This window comes from Leguminivora glycinivorella, chromosome 3 (assembly GCF_023078275.1).
Source record: "Leguminivora glycinivorella isolate SPB_JAAS2020 chromosome 3, LegGlyc_1.1, whole genome shotgun sequence".
NCBI lineage: Eukaryota > Metazoa > Arthropoda > Insecta > Lepidoptera > Tortricidae > Leguminivora > Leguminivora glycinivorella.
This window is the reverse complement of record NC_062973.1, coordinates 11,469,495-11,487,034: the sequence shown is the minus strand read 5'-3', so window position 1 is coordinate 11,487,034 and position 17,540 is coordinate 11,469,495. Positions and strand designations below refer to the sequence as shown.

The 17,540-nt window shown below is 41.2% G+C and overlaps 1 protein-coding gene across 1 annotated transcript in view; it reads left to right on the top strand.

Annotated features, from left to right (window-relative positions):
* The window catches only part of LOC125224638, a 225,140-nt gene that overhangs the window by 63,602 nt on the left and 143,998 nt on the right, over positions 1–17,540 (top strand). The window contains exons 3-8 of the mRNA XM_048128064.1: positions 1,274–1,426; positions 1,486–1,589; positions 1,672–1,720; positions 3,276–3,378; positions 5,216–5,381; positions 11,903–12,032. Of these exons, the coding sequence (XP_047984021.1) occupies positions 1,274–1,426; positions 1,486–1,589; positions 1,672–1,720; positions 3,276–3,378; positions 5,216–5,381; positions 11,903–12,032 (705 nt within the window). The remainder of the gene's footprint in view (positions 1–1,273; positions 1,427–1,485; positions 1,590–1,671; positions 1,721–3,275; positions 3,379–5,215; positions 5,382–11,902; positions 12,033–17,540) is intronic.

The window sequence follows — 17,540 nt, the reverse complement described above, 5'->3', positions numbered from 1 at the left end:
AGACGTGGATAAGTGATGAAATTGGAAGCATAATACGCCGGTGGTTACTGGGCTACCCCTTAGCACAGTATAATAAAGAGTACTATCGTATCGTATGCCCCTCAGCGTCAGCGGTATTCTGACAATCAAATCTGATAAAGTTATTCATATTGCAATAAATTATGAATTATTTATATATTCATTTGTGCGGTCTTCGTGCACTACACAGTCTCAATCAAGCTAGGCATGATGGACGCTATTGATTGAAGTCGTAATCGTATAATTATATCTTTAACCTGGGAAATTTCGAAAGGACCTTCGGTTTTTACCATTGTTGTGTGTTCATTACATGTTCGTTAATTTTTCATAGTTTGGATATTGTCTGCTTGTCGACTGCATGAAATCGAATAGTTTGATACTCATTCACAACCAGCAGTTGCTAAGCCGAGTGCATCCGGAACCATTTCTACCGCGTCTGTTAGTAATTTAGTACTAATAAGCTAAAGTTGGCGAGGGTTTCCGAGTTTGAACTGTTCTTGTAATTCCATACTCTAAGAAGCACAACAGCCTGTTGTAAACAAGACACCGCGTGGCCGACTCCTAGCATTTCCGCAACGAGCGAACTTTTAATTGCTCCAACAAACTTGGTATAGTTAGTAGTTAACGCATCATTAGAGATAAGGAGTTCGAGTTCTGGCTTAGGGGAGTAATCAGAGCGCTGGACTGTGATAATAGTCGGGGTTAGTTTATGCATGGAGATACAAAGTTCGTTTTCCTTTTTTTTTACCCTATAGTATACCCGAGAGAAAACAGGTTTTACGCTTCCGGATGTCTGTTTTATAGGAAGCCTTTTTCCCGATTCTTTCGTCTTATCATTTTCCTCAATTTCCGCGTTCATGTCAAAGATTTTTGGACGAAATTCACGGAAATTAGGTTTCGATTAAGACTATTACGAGTGGATTCGAATTATAAGTATTACATCTACTTACAAATTTTACTGTTTCAAAGGCTTTCATATTTAGCGGTCGGATTAAAACTGAATTGACTATCAGTATCCGATTCACCTTCGAAGGAGATGCCCTTGATACTAGTTTCTCTTGAACTTTGGCGTCTAAGCAACACTATGGTTGCTGTTACATGCACTGTTGGTACAATAGGGTAGCAACACCATTTGCTATAGCGCGCTGACTAGATGCCGATGTTCAAAAGACGAAACTGTGGGGGTATCACTTTGCACGCTCCGGCTGTTCCTATCACTTACGATTGACTATAACCTTGTTCCATACCATTTCAGACGGTCGACAAAGCAGTATGCACGGAGGAGTCTGGCGCGGCGCGGCTCGAGGCGGTGTTGGTCGCGCTGGTCGAGCGCAAGGCGCGCGCGCTGCACGCCGAGCAGGCGCGCCGCCGCCTGCGGCACCCGCTGCTGCTGCTGCTGCGGGACCATGTGGACGGTGAGGACCCTGTAGACAGAGAGGAGTAGTGTTGCTATCTCACTCTGTACAGCAGTATGTACGGAGGCGCGCGTGCTGCACGCCGAGCAGGCGCGCCGCCGCCTGCGGCACCCGCTGCTGCTGCTGCTGCGGGACCATGTGGACGGTGAGTTCCCTGTAGACAGAGAGGAGTAGTGTTGCTATCTCACTCTGTACAGCAGTATGTATGGAGGCGCTGGTTGCGCTGCACGCCGAGTAGGCGCGTCGCGCGCGCCACAACCTGCTGCTGCTGCGGGACCATGTGGACGGTGAGTACCCTGTAGACAGAGAGGAGTAGTGTTGCTATCTCACTCTGTACAGCAGTAATGTACGGAGGCGCTGGTGGCGCTGCACGCCGAGCAACCGCCCCGCCTGCGGCACCCGCTGCTGCTGCGGGACCATGTGGACGGTGAGGACCCTGTAGACTGAGAGGAGTAGTGTTGCTATCTCACTCTCTACAGTATGTACGGAGGCGCTGGTGGCGCTGCACGCCGAGCAAGCGCCCCGCCTGCGGCACCCGCTGCTGCTGCTGCGGACCATGTGGACGGTGAGTACCCTGTAGACAGAGAGGAGTAGTGTTGTTATCTCACTCTGTATAACAGTATGTACGGAGGCGCGCGTGCTGCACGCCGAGCAGGCGCGCCGCCGCCTGCGGCACCCGCTGTTGCTACTGCGGGACCATGTGGACAGTCAGTACCCTGAAGTAGCAGTTACAACTATCTCATTCTATATAAAAACGGTGTAAAAGACAGGTACCCTTGTAGAGAGCGCTTCGGTTCTCAACGTATAATGACGCACTACTCACAATATCTGTTCGACGTACTGCTGTATGTTAGACATAATATATCCCAATTTGCACGCATTGACTTTCCGGGCAAACAGCTTCGATCTACAGGCCGTCTGAGAACAGTCCCCCGTCGCATGGCACTTTCAAGAAAGAACCCTCGAGTCATCGGCCCTACTTACTATGAGCACTTGCCTGCCGATCTGAGAAATGAGCCATGTGACGAAGCATTTAAGCGCAAATTGAGAAACCTTTTGTTAGATAACCCCATGTACTCTGTAAATGAGTACATGGATTTGAATTTTTAATGACCGATGATATAATTATACCTATATTTCTCTGTTATATAATATTTTCTTGCTTCGTGATAATTTCATGATATTGTAACTTAATTTATTAATTTTATTTAGTTTGGCATGTGTATTTTCTTTCTTTGTAAATGACGATCCTCATTGGGAGACACAATTATTTTTATTTGGAATTTATTATGTAATTTTTGACGATCATGATGAGAAGATAAACATAATTTTGACATGTAGCAAATTTATAGTGTAATTTTTATCATGAAATAAAGAATTCTAATCTAATCTAATCTAATCTATAGCAGTATAAAGCGTTTCGCATTCTGATCGCGATTCTGACGGACTTCTAAAGGTATGATACTTACTTGTCTCACGCTGTAGAACTGGCCCCGTAGCCGAATGGCATTTCTGCGACGCGAAACGCCACCGAAACGCCGCAGAAATGTAGTCTGGCTCTGTCGCGCCAATAACGCAAGAGCGATAGAGAGATATTATCGTGAAGGTATCGTGAGCGTTTACTTCTGATATATATGTATAATACGATGCTATATGCGTCAGGCCTGCTTGTTTTCATCACGGCAGATTGTGGATCGTCGCCATCGGGACCTAAGAATATTCCAGCAACAACGTATGCTAAGACGCGCCTTACTCAATGAAACCTGACCTATGTTTCTGTCATATAACTGTTCTAATAATTTCTAGTAATACTACTAACATTAGCAATGTTTGATGTTCCAGAAGAGGCGTCGATGGTGGGCAGTCCTGGCGAGGTGCTGCCCTCCCACTGGTGCGAGCACGAGCACCGCAAGCATAAGAACCTCAAGCTGCATATGCACCCCGAGTATGTATCTACATCATTTTCTAGTGGGGTCTTAATTTGCAACTATAGGTTGTACAGTCATCCAATTGGAACCACTATAGAACTTTGTCAAAGTAACGTTATGAATCAGATTGTAAGAAATCTCTTACTGCTTGTCATTTTGACATGGTTGTAGAGTGGCCTAGGGTTCCAATTGGTTAACTGTAACCTACAGAAATTAATAAGTAGTTCTTAAACAAGCTTACATAACACAAGCTTAAACCGCGGCCAAGTGTGGGGAACATTTGGGCCAGCTGCAGCCGAGGTGGCACCATAGCCTAGTTTTTTTTTTTTTATTATTATGGACTGTTCGGCACTTGACCCTTATCACACCTGATGGGAAGTGAAGACAGAGTCTAAGATGGAGCTCACCGATTCAGTAATAGCCTATTCATTTAGTGTTGACAAAGCCTGTTGCGGATTATTTTATATTTATGTAGTTGACTAAGCCTGTAGCTGATTTGTTTTGTGTCCACTTGACGAAGTCTGCGCTGCTGATCACGATCTATTTTCTTTTTATTGTATGGGTTTTGGGTTTAGTTTTAATTCCCGGCAAATTGTTATCAAAGCTTAAAAAAGCTATATTCAATTGAACAAGAACCTGTCTTGTCTTGTGTGAATTGTGTAACAGCATATCTAAAGATCAGGGACGTTATAGAATACGTTATTCGATAGCGTAATCGTCACACAAAATGTATGTCGTTTTTGGTTCTAGAAAAAGTGGAAAACAACCGCTTGGGGACACAGTATTTTTTTCTTTATAAAATAAATGTAATGTTCCGAGAGGCTTACGCTATCAAGTAACGTAAAGTCTTCTAAAATATCAAAGACTCTATGTAAAGGCTTAAATAGTAAGTACTGGTAAGTACTTACTTACATACTAAAGCAGTTGTGGAAGAAACTTAAGATTGTAACAAAATATTTTTTACTTAGGTATTGAGTAAATCTATGCTACAAATCAATCGCTCTTAGCCAAACCACGGGTACTTAGTCAAGATTACAATCGCTGCGGTGACGATAACAAAATGCTGAACTAAGTGAATGCGATGCGATGCTTCATGGATGCTTCAAAACAATTTAAGTTCTGTAAAAAAGGGACACTACCACCAGGGACACCACACCACCTACGATAGTACTCTTTATTATACTGTGCTACCACACTACTTTCTATATAAAATGAACCATAGAGTGTAGGATTCTTTTTTGCACTTTGACATAATGACAGTATCTGTCAATACAATTATGAAATGAATTATGAGAGAATTTTGTAGTAATCAGTAAAAATTAAGTAAAAATATTGACAATGTTAGGAAAGATGTGTTAGTGGTATTTAGTATTATTAACTAACACCAGGCCCCGTAGCCGAATGGCATTTCTCCGACGCCAAACGAAAGCGATACGCCGCTGGCTCTGTCGCGCCAATACGCAAGCGCGATAGAGATAGATATCTACTAGCGCTTCGTTTCGTGAGCGTTTCGTGAGCGATTGTGCCATTCGGCTAGCCACCCAGAAATAATTATAAGCTTACAGTGCCCTTCACAAGGCTCCATAAAATAAAATAAAAAACATTCATAGGTAACTGTGTAAGATTTTATAACAATTATAACTTCCAACCCCTAATGTAAGCAATAAAATCTCTTCTTTGGCAAAGTTATAATTTACAAAAAAAAATTCTTGATTAATAATTATGCAATATTTGTCATTAAATTTAATGCCTACCTATTTTATACCTAGGTACATACCCATAGAATATAAGGCATTAATAATTAGGTAGGTACGTAATCAGTAAGGTTGATAATGCCATTCTAACATGAAACAGTGTAATGTTTGACAGTGAGCTGGATAGTCCGGAGGCGCTCGAGCTGGAGCGGCGACGGCGTCGGCGTAAACGGCGTCAGCGCGCCGCCGCCGCCGCCGCCGCGCAGCCGAGAAAACACCGCACGCTGCTCGTCTCCGCCATCGACGAGCAGGCTAAAGTTATACACGTAAGTGACACTTGTATGTCCGGAGGCGCTCGAGTTGGAGCGTAAACGGCGTCAGCGCGCCGCCGCCGCGCATCCGAGGAAATACCGCACGCTGCTGGTCTCCGCCATCCACGAGCAGGCTAAAGTTATACACGTAAGTGGCACGTGTATGTCCGGAGGCGTTCCAGCTGGAGCGGCGACGGTGTCAGCGCGCCGCCGTCGCGCAGCCGAGAAAACACCGCACGCTGCTCGTCTCCGCCATAGACGAGCAGGCTAAATTTATACTCGTAAGTGACACTTGTATGTCCGGAGGCGCTCGAGTTGGAGCGTAAACGGCGTCAGCGCGCCGCCGCCGCGCATCCGAGGAAATACCGCACGCTGCTGGTCTCCGCCATCCACGAGCAGGCTAAAGTTATACACGTAAGTGGCACGTGTATGTCCAGAGGCGTTCCAGCTGGAGCGGCGACGGCGTCAACACGCCGCCGCCGCGCAGCCGGGGAAACACCGCACGCTGCTAGTCTCCGCCATCGACTAGCAGGCTAAAGTTAACTATACACATAATGTAAGTGATACCTGTATGTCCGGAGGCATTTGAGTTGAAGCGTAAACGGCGTCAGCGCGCCTCCGCCGCCGCCTCGCAGCCGAGGAAATACCGCCCGCCGCTGGTGTCCGCCATCGACAAGCTGGCTAAAGTTATACACGTAAGTGACACCTCTATGTCCTGAGGCGCTCTGGTATCCAAAAACTACACTGCTATCAAGGAAAATTTATCACATTGACCTTATTTATTTCTCGGCATCATTTATAACAAGAACTTCAAATTCAGTTTCACAATATTCAATAAAGAACTTTAGGTATATTATGCCTTTCTTTTTGCCAGATAGATAATTAAGAGTTTAATGTTAGTAGCGACATCTGTAGTAAATTGATGGAAATTGTGTAAACTCATTGCGCCTTTAAGAGATGCAGATTTTAAAACACGCCATCTTACGGCATACCTATCCCTTCGGTACAAATCCTGTGAACAATGAGTGGCTTTAGTTTAGACATTATTAACTAGATGGCGCTTATAAAAGCTTTCAATGGCTTACAATACCTTTCTGCCATCTGCTCAATTTATGCCTATTTTACTAGAGGTCAGAGAGAAGGCTGTTAACCAGATGGCGCTTATAATGTTTAAACAATGGCTTCAATACATTTCTGCCTTCTGATCAGTTTGCGTGAATTTACACCAGAGGTCGTTGACTCGTTGCTTATTTGATGTGCTCAATATAATAATTTTTCCAAGTTTTCCGAAGAGTACTACGAGTTTATAAGTCGCAATTTTATGTACCTAGCAGTCTACGAGTAATGAATGCGTCATAATCATAATAATTACCTACATACTTATGATATGTTACAAGTGATTTGGTGATATGTTGCTAACCAGGGAAATCTACCTTTTAGCCGTTTATGATGAAGATCTTAGTTAGTGGTGGATGGGTAGGGATCAACAAATTGCTAAATAAATAGCGTCCAAACAAATATTATAATTATAATGACAAATATTATAAATGTTATAATTGTGCTACTACTAAAGTTAAATGTTTAATCGTCAAACTGAGAAAAAGCCAACCAAAGATTCTCAGAGAAAGGTATTAGGTTTAGAAAAATTCATTATTAATTAATTAGGACCAAAATGTCTAAATCGATAACCATCGACTTTAGGGTCTTATGGACGTAACATTTACCAATATTTAGGGCTTGCTGAAAAAAAAACTTCTTATCACAATAATAACTATTAAATAGTTATTAGTATTAGCAAAGAGGATCGAGTATTAGAGAGTTACTGTCGAACAAAAATGTGTAATCACAGTGCATAGACTGCCATCTCTTGACACAGACTTAAAACTTTTGAACCTCAGGTTTGACAATTTGGCCCATATTCTTAGCTTGGTATGTTTTAAAATGTCAAATATTAATATTAGCGCCATCTAGCTGAGCGTACCCCAAAGTATAATGCCATCTAGGTCACCGTACCTTTTTCTGTATGGTACTGAGGTACGTTTTTTTCTTAGACTTTATCTGTCTATAGGGAGTTATATATATCTTTGGTATTAGTTAATAAGTATTAAATTTTAATTAAGAAGTTGACAAAATGAGTAAGTAGTTTAGAAGCAAAAAGTCAGTTGCCGAGAAACTTTTCATCTCATTAGGCTTATTCCGTCGTCTGAACTAACGAACAAGTAAATATCTACCTTCTTAAGTTTTATTTTTCCCTGTCTAGAGTTGGACACGTCAGTACCAAGTTTCTATGAAAATACTGACGTTATAAATCTTGTGTTAACATTTTGCTGTATTCAAATCGGTGCATTATCTGTTTAGACGAACCCTAACCGTTATTAAAAATATTATTTCTATACAACCACCCCACGTATTATAAAATACATTTAATATCAAGAAATAACAAAACTGTGACGATCTCTTAAACCAATAAAAAACAAATCAAACACCATAACACTAACTGAAAATTAACCCCTCAAACCACTAGAAGATCAAGTTCATTATTATAAACGCTGTCTAATAAACAAACCGACGGAAGGACAAAGTTTAAACGCAATCTGCTTTGAAGTGTAAAGTTCACACGAACTTTTGTGGGGTTAATTTTGAACTCCAACACACAAGCGCGTGTCAGTATTATTTTAGAAAAGTTAGCAGAACGAGGGTTAAGGTTCGAAACTTGATATTACTCAAGAGAAGACCTTAAATTTAATGAAATTATGGATTCGAATTTCGATACTTCGATAACTATCAATGTCAGTTATATACCTACAATATTGGTTTTAGAACCTTCGTAATCAAAATTAATATTAAAAGGAAAGGGGTCGTTTGATTCTCCATACAAAAGTAATACCATAGAAGATCAAGTAGGTATTATAGAGAGTTACTGTCAAAGGGCGTAGACTGCCATCTCTCGACACAGGCATAAAACTTTTACACCTCAGGTTTGACAATTTGGCCCATTTTCTTAGCTTGATATGTGTTAAAATGTCAAATATTAATATTAGCGCCATCTAGCCGAGCGTCCCCCAAAGGTGTAACGCCATCTAGGCCACCGTACTTTTCCTATATGGTTCTGAGATACGTTTTTTTCTTAGACTGTAGCTGTCTATACGGAGTTATAATACATAAATATGTCTTTGGTAATACTTATATTACTAGGCCAGTATCTAAAGTAAGAAATGTTTCAAATGACATGTAATTGACGGAGAAACCGAGCTTTTCATATTTACTGGCCAAGTGGTGTACACTATTTTTCTGTTCGACGGGAGGGATAACTTCGTTTAACACAGTGGCCTGAAATCTGACGCTTTGCGGTCGGAGGACAGGACAATATTGTATATCAATATTATATTGTAAGGTATAACCTAGCTACTAGTAGATGTTCTTTGATTATTGGGAAAAATAGGAGCGAAAAACTGATCCTTCGTACTATTAGCCATAGCCGTACTCTTAATTAAACGATTAATCATGGAAAATTCGGAGAGGAAAAAAACTGGATCGAAATATTTTCAAGGGAGGAAAATAAAGACTATATTTGTATGAAAAAACAGTTTAAGGACCGTCGTCCCCATTTCCTCTTAACAAAACTACGAAATTTTGTCAAATTTTCCAACATACCATACGCAGGTACTCTGCGTGTAACGTACCTACTTAACTCGCTAAACATCCTATAATTTAATAGCCTGTCAGTTTCGTCATCATCATATTGTGTATAGCCGAATAGTATAGCCGAATGGCACAAACGCTCACGAAACGAAACGCTCGTAGATATCTATCGAGACGACGACAGAGCCAGACTACCTTTCGCGGCGTTTCGTTTTCGTTTCGCGTCGCAGAAATGCCATTCGGCTACAGCACCTGGTACTGTATAGATGTTTATAATAAACGTAATCTTCAACTATAACTGCCAACCTATAACTTGCAGTAAGACAAGTAAAATTAATATTGTATTGATACAATGAAATGAATGGATCTACTTACTAAAACATAGGTATTATAAACATATTTTAGTGAATATCTAGGTATTCATTACATTAATTATGTCACTAAAGTGTGTTGAAAATTTAAAAACAGGCGAGTAAAAGAGTACGAATATCTATTGTCCTATTATTCTCACTTAGTATCGTACCACCATTATAAAACCGTGTGTAAAATCTAAACTCATGTGAGCGTGTCGGCCAAGTTCGCAATAAATGTTACCCTTAAAAGGTCCCTATAAATTGATTCCTCTTGAGAGGGGGTGTGGGCGCGCTGTAATAGCTTAATGCAGTTCCGAGGTACACTTATGATGGTGGGCCTCAGAGTCTAATGGTCGTATGTACATAGGCAGTACTTTCGTTCCGTAGGTGAAGGTTTATTGAATTTTACTTTAGTAACATAGTGAAATTATAATAAAAAAATTATCATAGGTAGGTCATGAAAAAGTCAAAGCCATTGAAACGCTCGGAGTAATGCCCACTCGTATTGTGTTTAAATGTTGTACTTCTCAAAAAAGTATTTAGGTCACAAGCCACATTCGTATAGGTTCTAAAAGTATCTGAAGGTAGGAGTTCTTATTTACAAATAATCGCTAGTCATAATTCGCCTTTAATGCTTTATCCCTTTTAAATTGAATTTATTCACGCGCATATCCTATGGTTTTTTTAAGCAATTTGATGACCACGTGTTGCCTATTAAAATAAGTAATTTCTCTTCATAAAGCGTTGTAGTTTTGTGGATTTGTCTATTTTCGATTTTCATTTACCACCATATATAACATGGCAAATACGAGGTGAAAAGAAGGACTGAAAAAGTACAACCATCAACCAACCAACTAGTAAAAAAAGAGTTTACTGTTGCAATCGTCTGACGTGAATTTTCGGACCATTTCATACTGAAGACTTGCTAATGATTGTTCAATAAACAATGAACTCGAGTTGAATTGTGTCGGAACCCTGAGGCCATGTAAGCCCTCTCGAAGCTTCTAACTTTCTGTAACTGATTTTATAGTTTAACTTACTTGGCCTGAACACTTGATGGGTTATTTATTACACTTTAATGGTTAATAAAATGGGTTAAGTAGTGAAGGCTTTCTAAAAGTTTTGTAGTCAAGGGTAAATCATAGAGCCTACACATTGGAACCTACCTCATAAGGAAAAAAATTAAAAATTAGACTGAACGAATGTTCAGTCTAATTTTTAATTTTTTTCCTTTTTTTTAATTTGAATAAATTTAAAATAATTTCAAGAAGTAGTTCAAACGACCAAAAATTTAGTTGGCTTGATAATAAATCCTTCCCCAAATGATGTTGTCAGAGGCTTTCACTTAAAATGTCAGCCCATTTAACGTTTCACGAATAAAATGTTCGCCGTTTTAAAATGTCGTCAAATATCGTGGGTATTTAAAGTGTTAAAACTGTCCGTTTCCTGGCGGAAGTACCCTATTACGGATTGGGGATGACATCGCGTTAAGCGGGCCTGATTTTTGAGGGTGGATTTTGAACGCTTTTAAAGGGTTAGCAGGTAACGTTTTCAGATTAGTACTAATATGTCTTTCCCATCACGGAACAATGGTGTTCCGGACCTTTGGGAGGCGTGCGCGGGGCCGAAGCCAACGCGCAGAGGCCCTTTTGACACTTTAATGAAATGTAAGGGGTACACCGAGCGAATGTTGCCCTTGCCCGTATCATGGGACACACGCAGAGGCAGCACCCGCCAGGGTGTAAGGACTATTTGAGAGTTAATGGAATCTAAAATGAACTGGGCTATTTTGATGAAAGTGATGGACTAAATACTGGGCTATGGATAAAAAACCGGACGCCTGCCTAATAAAACGGTATGCAGTACTAATATGTATTATTACGGGACAATTTATGGGGTAGCGCCGGATAGGACCAATTTTGAAGTAGGTACGATTAATACCATTAAATATTAGTAAGTATAAAAAAAATACTGTAATGACACATAGCATTTACATTCTTAATATCCTATAGGCTAGGATATTGACGATGTTTTTACATTTCGGTATTATTTACTCACAGGACATAGACCACCGTTATGCATTTTATACACGGTGTAACATGAGAGAACCGAAAGATTTTAACTATGCATTTCAGAGGGCAAACTTTTTTGACATCTATCAACGAAGATGTTAAGATTGTTAGATTATGTCCGATAACGGCGTCATCGCCATCAAAACAGCGTTTTGTTCTCAGAAATAATAAATAATTGTTATATTTTTAAATGCTTATAACTCTGAAAGTAGGCGAAATCCAGAAAAGTTTTCATGACATTTTAGACTTCTAATATTATGAGGAATACGCTGTTAAAATTATTCGGTTTCCTCATGTTACCTCTACACCGTGTATAGCCCATTACCCACATAGGGCATACCCTATACCGCCATATAAGATAGTTTAAACTAAAAATGCGCGTAGGAAGGAGGTTAAGTAAAACGTCAAAATTTATTTTGACTGCTAACCCTTATCAACTTGCTATCCCAATCTATTATCTGTCCGTCAGGTTCTTGACCCCGACGAGCTACCCCGGCGGGCGCGGTACACCATCATGGTAACCGCGTGTCTGCTCCTCTTCCTCTGTCTGTTGCTAGTCGGCGTCACCTTGCGGATGGCGCCCCTCATCGATGATATGGGTAAGTACTTATAGTAGAATCACCTAGGCAAGATCACAGGCTCCGTAGTGAACGAAACGCAACTGTCACTATCGCGCTTATATGGAAGAGAGATAAAAAGCGTTTCGCTATCGAAGCACACGCGATTGTGACAATAGCGAGGTACTCTGCATATAATTTATACACAATGTTGATAAGGAAATCTTGTGTTGTGTGTGAACCACAACCTTGCCACTAGTGGAGGTCGCGGCGTTGCCGTAGTGATGACTACACTTGAACCGATGAATATTGCTGCCGCCTTTTGGCATTTAAGTAAACGTCCCAATGGATGACACTGACCCAATGTATGACTATTTCACAGTTTATTTAAAAAAATAAGAAATCGGTTAACAGTATGAACAAGATACAGGACTTAATCGATCGTCAGCGTTATCTATGAATTTTGTTTAGAATTTGTGAATGATAAGTTTAGTAATTTTTATTCTGTGGGGTAGTTTTTGCAAGGAGGTGCATCTAGCTGGTTGTGCGTCGTAATTTTTACTAAATCTGTTAAGAAACTGCTTTTGAAAAGTGGAAATAAAAACCAGGATTTTGAAGTTACTGGTAAAACATCATTATAAACTGTTAGATGATACATTAAACAATAATTTACTTTTTCTTAGAACTATTTTTAATGTATTATTTTTAGATTTATCAAGTTATGTTATGCCACTTATGTCTTCTCAACCCTGCCCTAACCGCCCAGAGTTGCTGTGTTGCCCCGTTTGCAATGACAATAAACAGTACAAAGGTCGGCGGGGGCTCGCGATACATACTGCTGCCAAGCATGGCACACGTATGGCCGTCGACCCCCCGCTGCCCAGCGCCTCTCAACCTGCGCCGGCATCCCCCGCCCGGGGCAACACCGCTTCTTCTACACCACTAAGAGCAGGAATATCTCTAGCGGATAGGTTAGGGTTACTTAAAGCTAAAAGTCCTGTTATAAAGAGAATACCCCGTGGTGCACGCTTCAGTGTCGCACGCTGCCTCGCAGAGTGCGTAGCCAAGGTTGTTACTGAAAATTCCACTCAAGCATGGGAGCGCCTTTTTACCTTGCCCTATATAGTTCTACACGCAGACAAATCGAACAAAGCTTCACTGACATCCCAAATTAAAAATAACATATCATTTATATCTAATTCAACAGCTGGTTCTCCAACTCATCAAAATTATACACGAAGACCTCACAATTCACACAGTGACAAAATTAAATTAATTGAGAATAAATTTTCGGAAGGGGATATTAGTGGAGCTGCTCGTCTGTTGTTTTCAAGTGACGACTTGGCTACGCACTCTCCTGACACCTATGCCGCCTTGATGGAAAAACACCCCTCCCCTGCCGCCTCCTCCACGCTGCCAGCCCCTCCCGGCTCTGACGACTCTAACATCCATGTGTCTGAGGACGCAGTGCTGCAAGCCATAGCATCGTTTCCTAACGGATCTGCTGGCGGAATTGATGGATTATCCCCACAACACCTAAAGGATCTGACTACGAAGTCTCTAGGAGAAGCAAGATCCGATCTGTTAAGACAACTCGCAGGATTGACAAACCTTATGCTATCAGGACGCGTACACCCAGAGATTGTTCCGTTGTTGTATGGTGCTAATCTTGTAGCCCTGGCAAAGAAAGATGGTGGGATTCGCCCAATCGCCGTAGGTTGCACCATAAGAAGACTGGCTTCAAAGCTCTGCTGCAGGAAGATAAAAAAGCAACTGACAACCGCCTTTAAACCGCAGCAGCTGGGCTTTGGGATCAAGGGCGGCTGCGAGGCAGCAGTGCACGCTGCGCGCACGTTTTTGAATCTTTCCGATTATGAGGTATTTGTTAAATTAGACGTCAAAAACGCTTTCAATTCGGTCGACCGCGGGGCTCTGTTAGCAGAAGTTAAAAAGGAACTGCCTGCACTTTTTAATTACCTTTGGCAATGCTACGGAGCTCCCTCAAAATTATTCTTTGGAGATAAAACTATTCCTTCGAGCGTGGGCTGTCAGCAAGGAGATCCGCTTGGGCCCGCCATTTTCAGCCTAGTCATTCATCCCATCATCACAAAATTAAATTCAAAATTTAACCTCTGGTATTTAGATGACGGATCCCTTGGAGGCGATGCTATAACCGTTCTTCAGGATATCCAATACATCATTGATCACTTTTCTAAAATCGGCCTTTCATTAAACTTTACCAAATGTGAAATTTTCATACCAGATCACCTCCCATCCGAAGAAAAAAATCGAAATTTTAACTAAATTCAATGCGGTACTGCCAAATATTTCAGTTCACTCCAAATCATCCCTCACCCTTTTAGGCTCCCCAATTTTTGACGAATCCGTCACCCCTGTAGTCAACTGCAAACTTAATTTATTCAATAGTACATCTGATCTCCTGTTTAAAATTAATCCCCATATTGCGCTTTTCATCATCCGTTTCTGTCTTTTCACCCCAAAATTCATGTATTTACTCCGTAGCTGTCAAATGTGGAAATTCACTTCAATCCTTTCATCCATCGACTCCTCTCTTCAGGTCACTTTATCAAAAATTTTAAACATTCATTTTGAAAATAGGCCATGGACCCAAGCGGTTCTCCCAATAAGATTTGGGGGACTGGGTGTTCGCACATCGACTAGCGTGCGAACACCCAGCACCCAGCTTTTCTGGCCTCTGCTTATGGTTCGCTTTCTCTCGTCGGCATTATCTTAAACCGTTCCACGATGCTTGACGATGAGATAGCGTACCTGAGGGAGGCCAGGGAGGCATGGTGTGAGTCGTGTCCGAGCGCCGACATCCCAGTTGCCCGCCATTGTCAGCGGGATTGGGACTCCCCACGTCTCAAAGTAGCCCATGCCTCACTAATTGATCAAAGTCCGGACGATTCTGAACGTGCGCGTATCCTTGCGGTTTCAGCTCCCGAGTCGGGTCACTGGCTGCAAGCTCTCCCATCGCGAGCGATTGGTACTATTCTGGATCCAAGCAGCTTAAGGATAGCAATATGCTTGAGGCTTGGGTCCAGAATATGTGTTCCGCATACCTGCGTCTGCGGCAAGGACGTGGACCGGCTGGGCCGACACGGCCTCTCATGTTCCCGAAGCGCCGGCCGAATGTTCCGCCACGGCACAATCAACGATTTGGTCCGTCGCGCGCTTGCCACCGTCTCTGTGCCTGCGGTGTTGGAACCCGTGGGCATGACAAGGGACGACGGCAAGCGGCCCGATGGAGCGACGTTGGTGCCGTGGAAACTCGGAAGGACCCTGGTGTGGGACGCAACGTGTGTAGACACTTTTGCTCAGTCCCACATTCAGGGGACCCGCATTCAGGCCGGAGCCGCGGCTGACCAGGCCCAAATACTCAAGCGCCGCAAATACTCGTCGTTGCTCAACAACTACGAGTTTGCGGCGCTCGCAGTTGAGACTTTGGGTCCCTGGTCAGACAATATGAAAAAATTCATGGGGGCACTGTCGGCACGGCTGGTCGACACCACAGGGGACCCCAGGGCTGGCGCGTACCTCTGTCAACGTATCTCACTGGCGATACAAAGAGGAAACGCCGCCAGCGTCATGGGGTCCATGCCGCAGTCCGACCTATTAGAAGGGGTTTTCTTTTTATAACAGGGGTATTTTTATAGGTAAGTTTTAGTTTGTTATTTAGTTTTATTTATAGGTTTAATTTTATTCATAGGTTTAGTTTAGTTTTCATGTTATTGTTTTAGGTATTACTAGTTTATATGGTTTTGTGTTTAATTAAACAATTGATTTAGTAAATTGAAAGTAGCTTATTTTCCTTACTTTAGTATTTTAAAGACATGTTATTCACTGGAACAAATTTTTAGATTTTACTAGTGTATGACACCCGCGTCATTCATTGGCACAAAATGTAATTTCACAAGTTTTTATTTTGACAATAAATTAAGGAAGTATAACATACGTATAATATACCCTGTAAAAATAAATGTTCTATCTATCACGTGGGTAGTGTCTGACATGGGTGTCATACACTGTTTTACTATGGATATAAAGTGAATGACAGGTACGTATTTACATGTCATTCATTAGGTCTAAAGTATAGTGTCATACACTGGTTACAGATATAGATAAATAAAAGTAAAAATGCCTCCAAACTCTAAAAATATAGTTTAGATGACGTATTAAAGGCATTAGATGAAGTATCGAGAGGGATAGCTGTTGCTACAGCAGCTAATAATTACGGAATTACCGTATCACACTGTTATACATTAGGACAGCCAATTTTTTTTCCATAGTCATATATTGGGACATACGAGTTTTCACGTGTTATCCATTGGTACAATTTCAGGTCTCAAGGGAAACTGAAATTATAAAGAAATATTATTACTATTATACAATGTAATGTTTCACTGACATAAAGGAAGGATTGGTTCATAAATCTGCATACACCAGTAATCTGTATGGGTGACATAATAAGTAGTTTTCATAGAAAATGTCTCAAATCCCTCCTAATAGTGTCATTCATTGGGACGTTTACCTTATATAACTTACGGTCAAAGTGCCTTGTTACCGCAGAGTGATAGCATGTTACTAAAACGGTGGCCACATTTGGTTGTGATTTGTTCAGATCGGTGCCTTGAAGATGCTGACAAGCGGGTATTCGAAGATTGAAAGTGTTTGTTAGTGGGCACACATAATATTTTAAGTACTAATAGTCCACTACTAACCCACTAGGTGTGGGTGACAAATATTTTTTTCAAGGTAGCGATTTTATTGAGTAGTTATGTCAATTATATACTACCTATTATTGTAAATAGAAAAATTTTTTGACTTAAAAAAAACATAATATCCTGCGTTACAGAACCCAGAAATGAAAGTTTACCAATAGTTGGTGGACATACATGTATGTATTATGAAGAAGTAATTAACTTCGTCAAAGCCGCGTTTTCCATTTTTCACATAATTCAATCAGAGGTCAAACTCACAGAAAGTAGCCGGTTTAATATTTTCCCTTTTTCAAATATCGTCGTATTAGTCTGCGTGACTTTAATAAGAATATTATGTGCGGAATATTCGTGTGCCCCTTTTCTGGGTTCGTATTCTTTACAATACGTATTTATATCTTATTTGTGGGTACCAGAGTCAACAGTTAAGGGTCATGGTAAATATTCCCTTTTTCCTTTTATACAAGTACTTTCAGACTTAAAAGCCTTTGCGTATTGTATTGATTTAGATTTGTGACTTGTACACACGAATGGACCAAGTTTATTTGTTGAAAAACCTCTTGTTTTTGTGACATATACTGAGTAGCGCATAAACTCGTATACGATTCTGGCATACGTGTTTTGTTTAGACGGAGACATACAAACATCAAAGGCGAGGCGATTATCGCCTCCTCCCGTGCGATATCGTACGCATAGTTTACATGATACGATATTTTTTCTCGTACTTCGATAATCGTACGTTCGAGGCGAGAAACTCGTACCATCTAAATGGGGCTTTATAGTTTCGCTATGTCTGTCCGTCCGTCCGTCC